Raw genomic sequence first — 17,207 nt, 5'->3', positions numbered from 1 at the left:
AGCCAACTGGCTTCTTATGAAGTACTCTCGCTTTCTGCACCCAACATCACTTTAGCTCAGTGTAACAGTCTTACCCCAGCACTTTGTCACCTTCTTTGCAGGACGAAGATACCCATGATTGTGTTTTGCTTACTGAACACATTCTTAGTCCTAGGAATGATTTCCAGGAAACTCCTACTGATAATGCCGACTTAATTTGGTTTACAGGTGGATCTTATCTGAAAGACAAAGAGGAACATTACCAAGCTGAATATGCAATAACTTCCATGGTAGAATAATTTAAAGTTCTTATTTACCTGAATTAAAAAAAGATCCACCCAAAAAGCTGAATTAATTGCTCTAACTCAAACTTGTCAATTGACCAAAGATCAAATAGCCAGTAATTACACTGATAGTTGCTATACCTTTGGTGCAGTTCATGACTTTGGAATGTTGTGGAAGCAGTGAAGCTTCTCAACTTCATCAGGACAGTCCAAATAATGGAAACAGGTTGCAAAATTATTAGATGTCATACAGCAACCAAGAACAGTTGGCAATTATCAAAATTCCAGGGCATTCTAAGGCTGCTACTGCAGAAGAAAAAGAAAATAACTTAACCGATGCTGCAGCTGGACTAGCAGCAATAAGCAGCCAAATTATTCAGATCTGAGAATGTTTCTTCTCCCTATTGAATCAATAAAAGACCCTCTTTTACAATTCCAATGGAGAGTTGCAGAAGAAGAAAAGAAAATATAACAACAAAAAGGGGAAACCGTTGACCCAAAGGGATATGGTTAGACCTAACCTTACCTCTAGGTACATGAGCTAATGCATTGGGAGCCTGAGAAGATTATTTCACAGAGTAAACAGTATTACTGGAAACCTTCTTTTACTGTAGCTCATAAAGTGTATAGCAGATATTCTATCTATTCAAAATATAACCCTGGAAAATCATTCCACGGGTCCCAAGGACACTTCCCATTTCCTTTAGGTCCATTGGAGTTATGGTAATTGGATTTTATTCAAATGCCACCATCTCAAATATACAAAAATTATTAGTTACGATTTGTATATTCTCTCATTGGGTTGAGGCATTCCCTTTCAGGTGAGCAACAGCCTTAATAGTACATAAATTATTATTGAGTGGAAAAATTCCACTTGGGGAGATCCCTCTGAGTTACATAGTGACCAAGGGACTCATTCCACTGGGCAAATAATGGAGTCAATTTGTAATTGGTGTATTCTACAGAATTTTCATTGTGCTTATCACTCCAGTCCTCTGGATGGTGGAATGTACAAATGGTACAATTAAAACTCAACTAGGTAAATTTTCAGAAGCTTTTAATCTCCCTTGGCCAAAAACTTTCCTTATAGTGCATCTCAACCTGAGATATTCCTTATGGTAAACACAGCTTTTCTCCTCATTAGTCACTGGTCATCCTATGCATCTGGATGAAGGGACACATGAACCAACATTACTAAAAGGAGACATTTACATTATTATCAAGAACTTATCAACCAGCTTAAAGAAATTGATAAATTAATAACTGATTCATTTCACAGTGTTCTCTTGGGAGACAAATACTTCAAAGACCACGACTTACAACCAGGAGATTTTGTCCATTGGAAAAGACATCAATTAAAGACTCTCTCCAAATTCATAGGAAGGGTCTTTTTCAGGTAGTACTAACTAATCCATATGCAGTTAAACTTAAAGGTGTTACTGAAGGATTCACATTTCTCATGAAAAAAAGAGGTGGGGGGTGTGCCTAACTATAAACAGACATCTGTCCCAACCTCTGACACTTGCCCCTGCCTACAGCAGACATCAAAGATGCCTGGAGGATGATGAGCCACAGACATCAGAGGTAGACAGCTATCCCAAGAGAAGGTCTATATACTGGCAAATTGATGTTGAGCTTGAATGCCTATTTGTTTGATTGTCTTTACCTGCCTGCTAATAACAGTAGTCATACTAATAGTTACACTTGTTCTTTGGGCTTTTCACATACCTTGTTCTTATATAGCCTAACTGTTAAAATTTGCTGAAGTTATATAAAATAACTTTTGTATTATCAGTAGCACTCTTTTTACGGTTTCTTTTTTGAAATTCAGAAGGAATGTTAATGAGTAAAACCAGACAAACTAAGAAGGACATGGGAAGTTTTAGAAGTTTTGTGGAAAAGGAATCTTGAGAAAGGAATTTTGTGTATTAATAATGCTAGAACCCAATTATGGGAACCTGCTTACCCTCTAACCCATCAAGGACTACTAACGATATTTATTCAGATGGAAGCTGAAGTGACTAGTTTAAAATGTCCCTCTATAACTGCAGCTGAGGCAGAGGAAATTTACTTATGAAACTCTTATTGTCCTCCTGATCTTGGAAAAAATTTACATCACTGTGGTGGGCTTTTTGTTTTGTTTTGTTTTAGTTTCAGGTGTACAAAACAAAGTAATAGTTAGACATTTACACCCCTCACAAAATGATAACCCTCCTCCCCCAATCTACGACCCCTCTGACATCGTATATAGCTGCTACGATTCCATTGACTCTATTCCCTATGCTGTACTTCACATCTCGTGACTATATTATATATACATACATATATACATACAGTAAGTCCCCGGCTTACAAACATTCAAGTTGAGAACAAATCGCAGAAGTAGCTTATGTGTCTGCCGGACATTGTCACAGTTGTGCTGCTGTGTGCTTGCTGTACAGTGCAATAGTGTGCAGTAGTACAGTGCTCAATCAGAGCCCAGGATGTTTATTTACAGTATTTGTGTGTGTGTTTAGTTTTTTATGCTTTACATTATATATTTGTGTCAAAGATGTATAAGACTCACTTTGTCGGACTTTACGAACGAATCCGACTTACAAACATTCTTCCAGAACAGAACTCTTTCATAAGTCGGGGACTTACTGTATGTATGTACACACACACACACACACACACACACACACACACACACACACACACACGTGCCAAAAAAAGAATACACATTTTAAGAAAGGAAAAACTGTATTGATTGTAATACTCAATTTATACCGATAACAAAAGATAAATACAAGTCACATTTGACTTCTACATTTACAAGAGGTGCTCAAAGTGGTTACCATCAGCGTTCAGACACTTTTGACTACAGCGAACTATTGCTTGAGTATAGATAACATCTCTGAAAATGTATATACATTTTTATGGCACCCCTGGTGCCATATTATACTTGACATTCAATATCATTCAGCTTCAGCTTCAGGTATACAGTGTAGTGGTCAGACATCTACACAGTCCATGAAGTGGCCTCCCTAATAAGACAGGTGCCCATCTGACCCCCTACAAAATCTTGACCACATTATTGATATATTCCCCAAACTGTATTTCATATCCCCATGGCTATATTGTGACTACTAATTTGTACTTTCCAATTCTTTCACCTTCTCCCCCATCCCCCCCCCACTCCCATCTAGCAACCCTCAGGTTTTTTTCCCTATATCTCTGAGTCTGTTTCTGTTTTGTCTGTTTGTTTATTCTGTTCCTTAAGCTTCATATGTAAGTGAGATCATATGGTATTTGCCTTTCTCCGTCTGACTTATTTCACTTAGCATAATATCCTCTAGGTTCATTGTTGCCTGACAGCAGATTTCTATTAACATGCCCCCCCTGCATTTAGCCTCTAATCCCATTAGTTAAGAGAGAAAAGCCTCGGTATGACCAGAGGCTGCAATCTCTCTGAGGGAGTGCCCTGGTATGACCTGAGGCCAATAAGGCTCCCTCTGGGGAGTGTCTCAAGGTGCGACTGGGACCTGTTGGAATGCTAACAGTTAATCTCCTCTGGGAGGACACAGTAACAAGGTGTCCTGGGGCTATGTGGTGGATATGCGAAGGCATAGCATTTGCTGGAACATAATGGGATATGTTAAAGAAAAAAGGCTTTGAGGCCCAGACCTCAAACGGATGCTAATTTGATTGACAGCAGTTTTACTTCTTTGAAAATTCTCAATTAAAAGCCATGAGCTGACCCGATTCGGGGCTCAGTTTTCTCTGACTGAGTCCCTTGGTCTCCCTCTTAATCCTACTTTTGTCTCTATCTCTTTATTCAATCTGCGCCGCCCCTCAAGAGAAACCCGTTTGCCCTTGCCACGCTGGACGTGACAGTTCATCTATGTCATTGCAAATGGTAATATTTCACTCTTCTTTGTGGCCAAGTAATAATCCATTGTATAAATATATCATGGTTTCTTTATCAAATCATCTATTGATGGGCATTCTCATTGTTTCCATATGTTGGCTATTGTAACTAGCGCTGCAATAAACATAGGGGTGCATATATTTTTTTGAATTAGTGTCTTGGATTTCTTTGGATAAATACCCAAATGTGAAATTGCTGGGTCATAAGATAGTTCCATTTTTAATATTTTGAGATACCTCCATACAGTTTTCCACACTGGCTGCAGCAATCTGTAGTCCCACCAAAAGTGTATGAGGGTTCCCTTTTCTCCACAGCCTCTCTAACACTTGTTATTATTTCTCTTGCTGATGATAGCCATTCTAACTGGTGTGAGGTGATATCTCATTGTGGTTTTTATTTGCATTTCTCTGATGATTAGTGATGTTGAGCATCTTTTCATATGTCTATTGGCCATCTGTATGTCTTCTTTGGAGAAATGTCTATTCAGGTCCTCTGCCCATTTTTTAATTGGATTGTTTGTTCTTTTGTGGTTGAGTTGTATGAGTTCCTTATGGATTTTGGATATTAGCCCCTTATTGGAGGCATTTGCAAAAATCTTCTTCCATTTGGTTTGTTGTCTTTTTATTTTGTCAATGGTATTTTTTGCTGTGCAGAAGCTTTTTAGTTTGATATAGTACCATTCATTTATTTTACCTTTTACTTCCTTTGCCTTTGAGGTCAAATTCATAAAATGCTCTTTGAACCCAAGGTCCATAAGTTTAGTACCTATGGTTTCTCCTATGAGTTTATTGTTTTATGTCTTATGTTTAGGTCCTTGATCCATTTTGAGTTAATTCTGGTGCACTGTGACAGGTAGCAGTCTAGTTTCATTCTTTTGCATGTGGCTTTCCAATTCACCCAGCACCATTTATTGAAAAGGCTGTCTTTTGTTTATTGTATGTTTTTTACTTCTTTGTCAAAAATTATCTTTCCATATGTATGTGGGTTTATTTCTGGGTTCTCAATTCTATTACATTGGTCTGTGTATCTGTCTTTCTGCCAGTACCATACTGTTTTGATTATTGTTGCCCTGTAGTACAAGCTGAAGTCAGGAAGTATGATACTTCAAGCATTGTTCTCTTTTCTTACGATTGCTTTGGCTATTTGGGGTCTTCTGTGGTTTTATACAAATCTGATGATTTTTTGTTCTATTATCTTTTTTAAATGCCATTGGGATTTTGATAGGGATTGCATTAAATCTGTATATGTATATTGCTTTGGGTAATATGGCCATTTTAACTATGTTGATTCTTCAAACCCATGAACATGAAATGTCTTTCCATTTCTTTGTGTCTTCTTCAAGTTCTTCCAAAAATGTCTTATAGTTTTCAGTATATAAGTCTTTCACATCCTTGGTTAAGTTTATTCCTAGGTATTTTATTCTTTTTTATGTAATTGCAAATGGAATTTTTTAAAATTTCTTTTTCTGAGATTTCATTGTTAGTATATAAGAATGTAATGGACTTTTGTACATTGATTTTGTAGCTGGCAACTTTACTGTATTCGTTTATTATTTCTAATAGCTTTTCAGTGGAACCTTTAGGGTTTTCTATATATAGCATCATGTCATTCGCAAAAAGTGACAATTTAACTTCTTCATTCCCTATTTGGGTGCCTTTTATTTATTTCTCTTGCCCAATTGCTCTGGCTAAGGCTTTCAATACTATGTTGAAAAGCAGAGGTGATAGGAGACAGCCCTGTCATGTTCCTGAACATAGAACAAAGGGCTTTAGTTTTTCACCATTAATTATGATAGTAGATGAAGATTTGTCATATATGGCCTTTATTATGTTGAGGTATTTTCTTTCTATATTCATTTTATTAAGTTTTTAATTATAAATGAATGTTGTATCTTGTAAAATGCTTTTCCCGCATCTATTGATATAATCATATGATTTTTGTCCTTTATTTCGTTTATGTGGTGTATCACATTGATCAATTTGTTTATGTTGAACCATCCTTGTGCCCCTGGGATGAACCCCACTTGGTGGTGATGTATAATTTTTTAATGCATTGTTGCATTTAATTTGCTAAAATTTTGTTTAGCATTTTTGCATCTGTATTCGTCAGAGATATTGGTCTGTAATTTTCTTTTTTTGTGTTTTTTTTACCAGGTTTTGTTATCAGGGTAATGTCAGCTTTATAAAATTAGGTAAGGAGTATTTTCTCTTTTTCAATTTTTTGGAAGAGTTTGAGTAGGAGAGGTATACGATCCTCTTTGAATATTTGGTAGAATTCACTAGTGAAGCCATCTGGTCCTGGACTTTTGCTTTTGGGAAGGTTTCAGGTGACTAATTCAATTTTCTTATTGTTGATCGATCTATTTAGATTTTCCAGTTTTTTATGATTCAGTCTAGGAAAGCTATATGTTTCAAGGAACATGTCCATTTCTTCTAGGTTATTGAATTTGGTGACATATAATCCTTCATAGTATTCTTGGATGATTCTTTGTATTTCTGTGGCATCCGTGGTAACTTCCCCTCTTTCATTTCTGATTTTGTTTATTTCTGTCTTTTCTCTTTTTATCTTAGTGACTCTAGCCAAGGGTTTGTCAATTATATTACTCTTTTCAAAGAACCAGCTATTGCTGATGAATAAGATGTAAGTTGTCCAGCTACAGAAACACTCAAGATGCCAAGTGATTCCTCAGAATTAGTTGTGATATTTTAAAGATGCGATGAAAGTCATATACTGAAAAAAAAACCCCAGCTATTTGTTGTATTATTTTTTTCTATTTTCTTTTTGTTCTTTATTTAATTTAGTTCTGCTGTGATTTTTATCATTTTCTTTCCTCTGCTGACTTTGGGCTTCATTTTATTTTTCTAGTTCTTTAAAGTGTAATGTGATATTATTTATCTGGGGGTTTTCTTCTTTCTTGAGATAGGCCCGTAATGATATAAATTTCCCTCTTAAACTGCTTTTGTCGCATTCCAAAAATTTTGGTAAGATGTATTTTCATTGCCTTTTGTTTTTATGTATCTTTTGATCTCTCCTTTTATTTCTTCTTTGACCCAGTCATTCTTCAAACATATGTTTTTGAATCTCCACATATTTGTGGTTTTTCCTGCTTTCTTTTTGCAGTTGATATCCAATTTCAAACATTGTGAACAGAGAATATGCTTGGGATGATTTCAATCTTATAATTACTGAGGCTAGTTTTATGTGCCAATATATAGTCTACTTTTGAGAATATTCCATGTACACTAGAAAAGTTTGTATAGTCTGGCGTTCTAGGATGAAGTGTCCTATAAATGTCAATTATGTCCATTTCATCTAATGTGTCATTTAGGGCTGCTACTTCTTTATTTATTTTCTGTTTCGATGATCTATCAATAGCTGTCAATGATGTATTTAGGTCTCCTACACTAATTGTGTTTTGGTCAATTTCTACCCTTAGTTCTGTTAGTAGTTGCTTTGTATATTTCAGTGTTCTCTGAGTGGGAGCAGAAATTTTGATCACTGTTATGTCTTCTTGTTGTATTGTCCCCTTTATCATTATGAAATGTCCATCTTTGTCTTTTCTTACCCTTTTTATCCTAAAGTCTGTTTCATCTGATATCAGTCTTACTATACCTGCTTTTCTCTGAATACTATTTGCTTGAAGTGTCAATTTCCACCCTTTCACTTTGAGTCTGTATTTGTCTGAGTTGTGTCTCTTGGAGGCAGCATATGGTTGGGTTTAGTTTTTAATTCAATCTGCTCCTCTATGCCTTTTTATTGGTGAATTCAGTCCATTTACACTTAGGGTAATTATTCATATATGAGGATTTCCTATCATTCTATCTTTTGTTTTCTGGTAGGACAGTGTCTCCATTTGTTTCTTTGCCTTTTTGTTGCTGTGTGTTATTTCAGTGTGGTGATATTCTATGATTTGCCCCCCTCTGTTTCTTCTTTTTTATATTACCTATTTCAGTTCTGGATTTTTTTTTGAGTGGTTACCATTTTTATGTAAAAGAAAGTTTCATATTTAGAGTATGCCCTTTTCTTCTTCATGTTTCCTTTCTTTATTTCCCTTTGCAGGTTCAGAGGTTTACTCTCTCCTCTTTTATGTTTTTGTTGTCACAAATTATCCCTGTTTATGCTGTGAGTTGATTTCTGCATTGCAGTAGCAAGATGTCTTTCTCCTTTTCTTTTTTTTTAATGTTTTTTCTTCTTTACCCTGGATGTTATGTTTAAGTGTATAGTGTCTTATTTGGTGTAGGGATTGACATTTCCTGCTTCTATCTGTCTGTCATAATACTACTCATGGTTTTTGTGTTCTTTTGCTTTTGTTTCGGGCCACACAGCCTCCATCAGTATTTCTTGTAGAGCAAGTTGTATGTTAGAAAATTCCCTCAGCTTCTGTATGTCTGGAATGGTCTTTATTACTCCTTCATGTCTAAAGGATATCTTTGCTGGATATATTATTCTTGGCTTATAATTACTCTCTTTCAATAATTTGAATATTTGATTTCACTCCTTCCTGGCTTGTAGAGTTTCTGCTGAAAAATCTGATGATTATATAATGGGCTTTCCTTTGTTGGTTACCGTCTTCTTTTCCCTGGCTGCCTTCAGGATTCTTTCTTGCAAATTTTTGACAGCTTCAATACAATGTGCCTAGGAGAATACCTGTTAGGGTTTAGGTAATTAGGTGTTTATTTGCTTCTTTGATTCGAGGATCCAGTTCTTTCCACACATTTGGGAAGTTCTTGTCAGCTGTTTGAATATACTCTCTGTACCCTTCTCCTTTTCTTCTCCTGCTGGTATGTCCATTATTCTTATGTAGCTCTTTCTGATGGAGTTAGAAAGATCTTGTGGAGATCAATCATTTCTTTTAACTAAAGCCCCTCTCTTCTTTCACCTGTGTCATTTCCAGATTTCTATCTTTGATGTCACTGAATCTTTCCTCTTTCTGGTCAGTTCTCCTGCTTAAGCTGGCTATTTCACTGTTCATTTCTTTCATTGAGGTCTTAATCTCCAGAAATTCTGTATGGCTCTTTTTGAAATTTCAACCTCTTTGTTAAAATGTTTATTTTGCTGTTTGTTTGTGGTTTTGAATTCACTGAGCTGCCTGTTTGTGTTTTCTTACATCACATTGAGTTTTTTCAGAACTGCAATCTTTAATTCTCTGTCATTTTAGTCACATATTTCCATGTCTTTAAGTTCACTTTCTGGAGAGTTTTCATTTTCTTTCTCAGCTGCCTTGTTATCTTGGTTATTCATGGCAATTAATAAATTATTATTTCTCTTTCTAGGCATTTACAGCAGTGAGTTCTGCAACAGGTAGGTAGAAAGAGGTCTTTTTTTGGCTTTCCAGTATGTGTTGGTGAAATATTTTATTTTCTCCCTCGCTGCAGCCTTTTATTCTCTCTCATGCTGTATCATTCTATTTCCTCTTACACTGTTTTAGCTTCTCACAGATAAGGGGGTCTGTTCCCTGAAAGGTGGGCTTCTCCTCTGTGAGCATGTCACCTGGATCTCAGGGCACCACCTCTGTGTCGGAATGTGGAGAGCTTCTGAAGTCTCAAAGCACTTCCTTTAGATGATTCCAAATGTGTGTCTCTCAGTCTTGCCTGTATGCCACACAGGGAGTCCTTTGTGTACTTTTAGCTGTTCAATTTGTTATTAATTCCAGGGGAGATTTCAAGAGGCACTCCTCACACTACCATTTTTGTGGCGTAATCCTCTGTATAATTTTTTTAATGTATAGCTGAATTCGGTTTGCTAGTATTTTGTTTAGGATTTTTATTGAGGATCTATGTTCATCAGGGTTATCATCCTATATTGTTTTTGTTTGTTTGTTTGTTTAGCTGGTTGGTTGGTTGATTTTTTTTTTTTTACAATATCTTTGACTTGTTTTGGAATCAGGGCAATTGTGGCCTCATAAAATGAGCTTGGAAGACTTCCCTCCTCCTGGGTTTTTTGGAATAGTTTGAGGAAAATAGGCATTAATTTTTTTTTTCATGTTTGGTAAAATTCTTTTATGAAGCCATCTTGTCCAGGACTTTTGTTTGTTGGAGCTTGTTGTTTACTGATTCAATTTCTTTCTTTCTTTCTTTCTTTTTTTAAGATTTTACTGATTCAATTTCATTGGTAGTAACTGGTGTGTTCATATTTTCTGTTTCTTCTTGATTCAGTCTTGGAAGATTGTGTGTTTCCAGGAATTTATCCATTACTTCCAAATTGTCCAATTTGTTGGCATATCGTTGCTTGTAGTATTTTCTTAAGAGTTTTTGTATTTCTGTGGTGTCGGTTGTCACTTCTCCTCTTTCAGTTTTTATTTTATTTATTTGGGTCCGCTCTTTTTTTTTTTTCCTGATGAGCCTGGTTAAAAGTTTGTCAATTTTGTTTTCAAAGGCTCAGCTCTTGGTTTCATTGATGTTTTGTATGGTTTTTCTTAGTCTCTTTTTTTTTTTAATTTCCACTTTGATCTTAATTATTTCCTTCCTTGTGCTCACTTTGAGCTTATTTTTTTGTTCTATTACCAGTTCCCTTAGGTATAAAGATAGACTGCTGATTTGAGATTTTTCATGTTTGTTTAGATGAGTCTGCATTTGATGCGACCCATGCACCAATCGAGCTCTCCCGACTCGTCAGCCAGGAGCTTACCAAAAGGGTACCTGAGAGGATTGGGTGGGAGACTGGAAAAGAAAGAGACTAGAGATGAAAGCTGGGGACAGGAGGTCCACCCAATGCTGCTGGCAGAGAGTGGCCCCGTTTATTATTTGTACACAGCTTTTATAGCAAAGTAACTTTTTTTAGGTAGGAGAGTTTTAAGAACTTGAGGGAATAGTCCCATCCTCCCAGGGAACACTTCCCTTGGGGCTTTCCATAGGGTGTGGGGAAGCAATCTTCCCAGAGTAAAGCAAAACACAGCAAGCAGAAACTGTTAACAGGATGGCATTCCACTCTGTAGCTTTCATGGCCGTTGGTTGTTTTCTCCTCAGCAGCCAACCTTCCCACGCTGCTCGCCCGGGCCTGAGAGCCTGTCAGCTTGCCAGTTTTCAGACTTAACACTTACTGCAGACCTCCGGCTCCCTTTTAGTACTGCATTCGCTGAGTCCCATAGATTTTCTGTTGTGTTTTTGTTTTTGTTTGTCTCAAGGTATCTTTTGATTTCTTCCATGATTTCATTGTTGGCCCATTTATTATTTAGTAGCATGTTTTTTGGTCTTCCGGTATTTGTTGTTTTTTGTTTTGTTTTTGTAATTGATTTCTAGTTTCATACCCCTGTGGTCCAAGAAGATGCTTGATATAATTTCAATCTTCTTAAACATGTTAAGCCTTGTTTTGTGTACTAACATGTGGTCGATATTGAAAAGTGTTCCATGTGCACTTGAAAAGAATGTGTATTCTTCTGCTTAGGGGTGAAATGCTCTAAAAATATCAATTAATTCCATCTGATCTAGTGTATTATTTAAGGCTGCTGTTTCTGTGTTGCTTTTCTCTCTGGAATATCTGTCCATTGGTGTCAATAAAGTGTTAAAGTCCTCTATACTATGATTGTGTTACTGTTGATCTCTGTCTTTACGTTGGTCAATGTTTGTTTTATATATTTAGGTGCTCCTATGTTGGGTGCATACATGTTTACCAAGGTTATGTCCTCTTGTTTGATTGATCCCTTTATTATTATGTAGTATCCTTCTTTGTCTCTTACTATATTCTTCATTTTTAAGCTTATTTTGTCTGATGTAAGTATTGCTACCTCAACTTTTTCTTTTGTTTCCATTTGCATGAAATATCTTTTTCCATCTATTTACTTTTAGTCTGTACCTTTCGATCTGAGGTGGGTCTCTTGTAGATAGCATAAGCATGGATCTTGTTTTCTTACCCACTCAGCTACCCTATGTCTTTTGATTGGAGCATCTAATCTATTTTATTATTCCTATTTTTGTTTTTCATTGATTTGTTTGTTTTCTTTTTTCTTCTGCTTAAAAAAGTCCTTTTAACATTTTTTGTAATACTGGCTTGGTGGTAATAAATTCCTTTAGCTTTTCCTTTATTTTATTTTATTTATTTTATTATTTATTTATTTATTTATTTATTTATCTCTGCAAAGCTCTTCCTCTCCCTTTCAATTTTAAATGATAACCTTGCTGGGTAGAATAGTCTTGGTTGTAGGCCCTTGTTTTTTATCACTTTGATTTCCTGCCACTGTCTTCTGGTCTGCAAAGTTTCTGCTGTGAAATCAGTTGATAGTCTTATGAGAGCTCCCTTGTGAGTAACTAGTTGTGTTTTTCTTGCTGCTTTTAACATTCTTTCTTTGTCTTTAACCTTTGCCATTTTGATAATGATGTGTCTTGATATGGCTGTGTTTAGGTGCATCTTATTTAGTATTCTGCATTTTTTTGGCTTATATGTCTGTTTCCTTCTCTAGGTTAAGGAAGTTTTCAGTCCTTATTTCTTCAAATATCTTTTTGAGCCTTTCCTTCTTCTCCTCTCCTTCTAGCACTCCTATAATGTGAATGTTGTTATGCTTGTGTTGACCCACGGGTCCCTTAAACTATCTTCATTGTTTTTAAATCTTTTTCTGTTTTTGTTTTACCAATTGAGTGCTTTCTGCTCCTTTGTCTACTAAATTTGTTTATTCGATCCTCAGCTTCATCTAATCGCTGTTGATTCCTTTTAGTGTATTCTTCATTTCAGTTATTGTATTCTTTATTTCTGACTGATTTATTTTATGGTTTCTATGTATTTTTTTTAATATTTTTATTGGGGAATTGGGGGATAGGAACAACACTGGGGAGTTGGGGGAAGGGCAACAGACAAGTTGCTGTCCTTTTGTTCTTCAGTCTAGTTGTGGAGGACGTTGCTTCACTGGCCCAAGTTGGCACTATCATTGCGCTCTTCCCGGGCGAGGCAGATCAGTCGCCGGCTTCTGGACGGCCACTCACCACGGCTGTTGGCCGCTCATGCTGGCTGCTGGCTACACACGGTAGCCCATGACAACCCACTGCAGCAGGAGCTGCAGCCTACGCCATCGCTGATGACTCACGGCAACCCAGCTCCAGGTTAAGCTGTTGTTCAACATCTTAGCTGTAGAGGGCAGTGTCACTGGCCCTCATATGTGGGATCTGAACCAGGGCCCTCTGGCGTCCCAAGCCAGCTCTTAACCAATGCGCCACTTGGCTGGCCCTCTATGTCTTTCTTTATGCTTGATATCTCTTTGTTGAAATTTTCACTAATTCCCTTATGCAGTCTTATAATCAGCATTTTAAATTTTGTCTCTGGTAGGTTCATTGCCTCCATTTTATTTTGTTCTATTTCTAGAGGAGCTCCTGTTTTTTACTTGGGACATGTTTTTGTTTTTGTTTGTTTGGTTGGTTTTCTCATTCTGGTTTCCACTCTGTGTTTGTTTGTATGTATTAGGTAGATCTTTTATATCTCTCAGTCTTTGCTGGGTGGCCTTATGTGGTATGTGTCCTGTGTGGTCCAATAGCACAGTCTCCCTGATCTTCTGTGCATGTGTTCCAGGAGTGTCCCTTGAGTGCATTGTTTATGTTTTCCTGTTGTAACTGAGCTTTGATTGCTTTTGGCATGCCAATGGGTGAGATTGACTCCCAAGCTGACTGAATGTGAGAATTGGCTACACCTACAATGTGTGAGCTGCTTTGTGGGGGCTGATCTTTCAGAGTAGGCTCCTCCACCATGGGCTGTTGTGCCTGTTGAGATCCTCCTTTGAGTGTGCCACTTTGTAGGCTAACCAGGTAATGCTCTGGTGTGGTGTGAAGCTGACCTCTGGGTGTGTTGCTTCTGGTGCCTCTGGAAAGGGGCCAATTTCAGCTTTGCCTGTTACTGACCTGCAGCTATCTGGTAGGAGCCACAAAGCTATATGTGGTTGGTTGCTGCTTGTGCTAGATCTGGAGGCATGTAGGGGTGGCTTCAGTGTGAACTGAGGCTGGCTGCCACCAGTAGTAGAGGCAGCTTAGCAATTTACCCAGGGCCCCCTAAGTCTATTGCCACTTGATGGCTACCTGTAAGGTCCAGCCATCGAAAGAGCCTCCTTAGGTGCATAGCCTGGCTGGTTGAGCCAGTGCTGAGAGTGTCCTCAGAAATGCAGCACTATCTGTGTGGTGTGGAGTCCCAGGGAGTCACAAGAAGTGTCCAGTGCTTTTTACAAAGTTAATGCATATTCAGTTATTATGCCAGTGTTAGGCTTGTGACCACTTCATACAGTATCTAGAGAACACCACAGCCTCATGCTCACAAATCCCTGAAAGCTGCCTACAAGTGGCTGCAAGTGCAGGTTTTGAGTCACTATTCACCACCAAAATCTCCCCTGGCCATTGTGGGCTACCTACTGCTGTAAAAGGCTTTTTTGGCTTGTGGAAAGGGCCAACTACCCAGAACCCCAGAGTGCCCGTGGCAATGCAGTTCTAGGTGGGTGGGGTGAAGTTCCTTGAGCTAAGGGGTGTGGTCAGTGGTTTCTACAACGTCAATGCAGTCTTAGCTCTTGCATCAGTGCTGGGTTCTTGACCACCCTGCAGGGCCGGCTGAGTGGTGTGATGGTTAAGAACTGGCTTGGGACGCCAGAAGGCCCCAGTTCGGATCCCACATATGAGGGACAGTGACACTGCCCTCCACAGCTAAGATGCTGAACTACAGCTCAACCTGGAGCTGGGCTGTTGTGAGTTGCCGGCGACGGAATAGGCTGCAGCCCCTGTGGCAGTGGGTTGCCATGGGCTACCGTGTGTAGCCAGCAGCCAGCGTGAGCGGCCGTCCAAAAGCCAACGACTGATGTGCCTTGCCCAGAAAGAGTGCAATGATGGTGCCAACTTAGACCAGTGAAGCAATGTCCTCCACAACTAGACTGAAGAACAAAATGACAGCAACTTGTCTGTTCCCCTTCCCCCAATTCCCCAGCACTGTTCCCATCCCAACTCACCAATAAAAAAAAAAAACCAAAACAAACAAAAAAACACCCTGAGAACACTATGGCCAGTCACTGCCCATCTCAGGCTCTCAGGCTCCTGAGAGCTGCCCAAGTGATGCTGTGGTGCAAGTCTTGGGTTACTGCCTACCAGAAAATGTTTCCCAAGATGCCAATGGCCATCTGTCCACTTGAAACTGGTTTCTGCAGCTTGTGGGATGAGGCCAGCAGCCCAGCAGTTAAGAGTTTCCAGGGCAACACAGCACCAGCTGTGTGGAGGGCAGGGGACCCAGGGTGTCACCAAGGCAGTGTGCACATATGGATTCCACCAGACCAATGCAGTCTCAGACTTGGCCGTTTGGGGGAGGTTTTAACACTGAAAAGGTAGTGCCTTTCTGTAGGCCACATGTGAGTCATGCTCTACACAGGGACAACAATGGCTTCATTCCTTCTAGTTTCCTCCCCAAGGTTACTCAGCTTTCCTCGCACCTCTCTGCAACTCCTGAGCTGCCACCCCTTTCACCAGAGACCAAGTGATTGCCTGCATGGGAGCGAGTCTGTGTGTTTGCTCTATAAGAGGGTGTGTGGGGTACCAGCTTCCCTCTTCCCCACTGGGAAGGGCAGACAGAGTCTTCGCTGATTTTCACTGCCAGATGTTGTAAGAACTCTTCTTCCAGGCTGAGAACCCATGGGCTCGGGAGCCCAGCATGGGCCTGGGACCTCTCCCTCTTCAGGGTGGACCTCTGCTACTGAGGTGTCCTTCCTGGAATTCAACCCCTACCTGTGGGTTTGAGGTCACCCCATTTCATGTCTTCACTGCTCCTACCAGCCTTGATGTGGCTTCTTCTTTATATCCTTAGTTATAGGGGTTCTGTTCTGCTAGTCTTCGGATGATTCTTGAGGTTGAATGTTCTATAATTTATTTGTACTTTTATTTGTGATTTTGGGATGCAGTAGGCATAACTTTACCTAATTTGCCATCTTGGGCCCATTCAAAGAACCAAACTTAATTAGATAATTTTATTTATTGTTTTTCTAATCTTTTTTTTTCTATTTTGTTTCCCACTCTAATCTTTACTTTTCTTCTTTTCTTCTGCTTCCTTTTAGTTTAGCTTGTTAGTCTTTTTCTATTTACTTAATGTGTAAATTTAAGTAATTTATTTGAGATTTGTCTTAATGTAGGCATTTACAGCTACAATTTCCCTTTAAGCACTGCTCAGTAACATACCATAAATCTGGTATGCTGTGTCTTCATTTCATTAATTTTTAAGTATTTTCTAATTTTCATATTGACATATTTGATCTATTGGTTATGTAGACATATGTGTTTTAATTTGCACATACTTGTATTTGTGAGTATCTCAAATATTTTGTAATCTTTTTATCATTTTAAATTTATTGAGGGTTGTTTTATGGCCTAGAATATGCTTTATCTGGAAGAATGCTCTACCCATTTGAGAGGAATATCTATTTTGCTGCTGTTAAATGGAGTGTCCAGTAAATGTCTGTTAGGTTACACTGTGGTGGACAGCATTATTCAAGTTTTTCTTTTGTTTGTTGATCTTCTGCAGATTAGCTCTATTAGATATTGGAAGTGGTATGTCGAAGTGTCTGACTATGTTACGGTATTATCTATTTCTGTTTTAATTTCTGGCAGTTGTTGCTTCATGTGTTTGATGCTCAGTTTTTAGTTGCATCTACGAGGTCTGACAACTACATTTATGAACTCATCCTAGAAAAAAACTGTTGCCTACCTCATTGCTGAATATCACTATGGTCACATTACAGGTACTCCTTTGAGAAGCTATGCACTGATACCAGCACTTATTCCATCTTTCCAAGCAATTTTGGAACTCTTTCTGGAATGACCATCATAGCTATCATCAAATTACCCTTGATGTTCTGAATGTCATCAAAATGTCTTCCTATTAAATGCTCCAATCAAAAGACGTAGACTGGCTGAGTGGATAAGAAAACAGGACGCATGCATATGCTGCTTACAAGAGACTCACTTCAGATCAAAAGACACACACAGATGGAAAGTAAAGGGATGGAATAAGATATTTCACGCTACTGGAAATGAGAAAAAAGCGGGAGTAGCAATACTTATTTCAGACAAAATAGACTTTAAAATGAAGACTACAAT

The 17,207-nt window shown here is 38.4% G+C and overlaps 1 protein-coding gene across 1 annotated transcript in view; it reads right to left on the bottom strand.

Moving 5' to 3' along the window:
• Positions 1 to 201: 201 nt before the first annotated feature.
• LOC109376695 (class I histocompatibility antigen, Gogo-B*0102 alpha chain-like) overlaps positions 202 to 17,207 on the bottom strand; it is a 25,886-nt gene continuing 8,880 nt past the window's right edge. Inside the window, exon 8 of the mRNA XM_019632777.1 lies at positions 202 to 218. Coding sequence (XP_019488322.1) covers positions 202 to 218 — 17 coding nt within the window. The remainder of the gene's footprint in view (positions 219 to 17,207) is intronic.

This window comes from Hipposideros armiger, unplaced genomic scaffold (genome assembly GCF_001890085.2).
Source record: "Hipposideros armiger isolate ML-2016 unplaced genomic scaffold, ASM189008v1 scaffold_1173, whole genome shotgun sequence".
NCBI lineage: Eukaryota > Metazoa > Chordata > Mammalia > Chiroptera > Hipposideridae > Hipposideros > Hipposideros armiger.
Note: the sequence above shows the minus strand (reverse complement) of the source record. Positions and strands in the feature narration are given on the sequence as shown.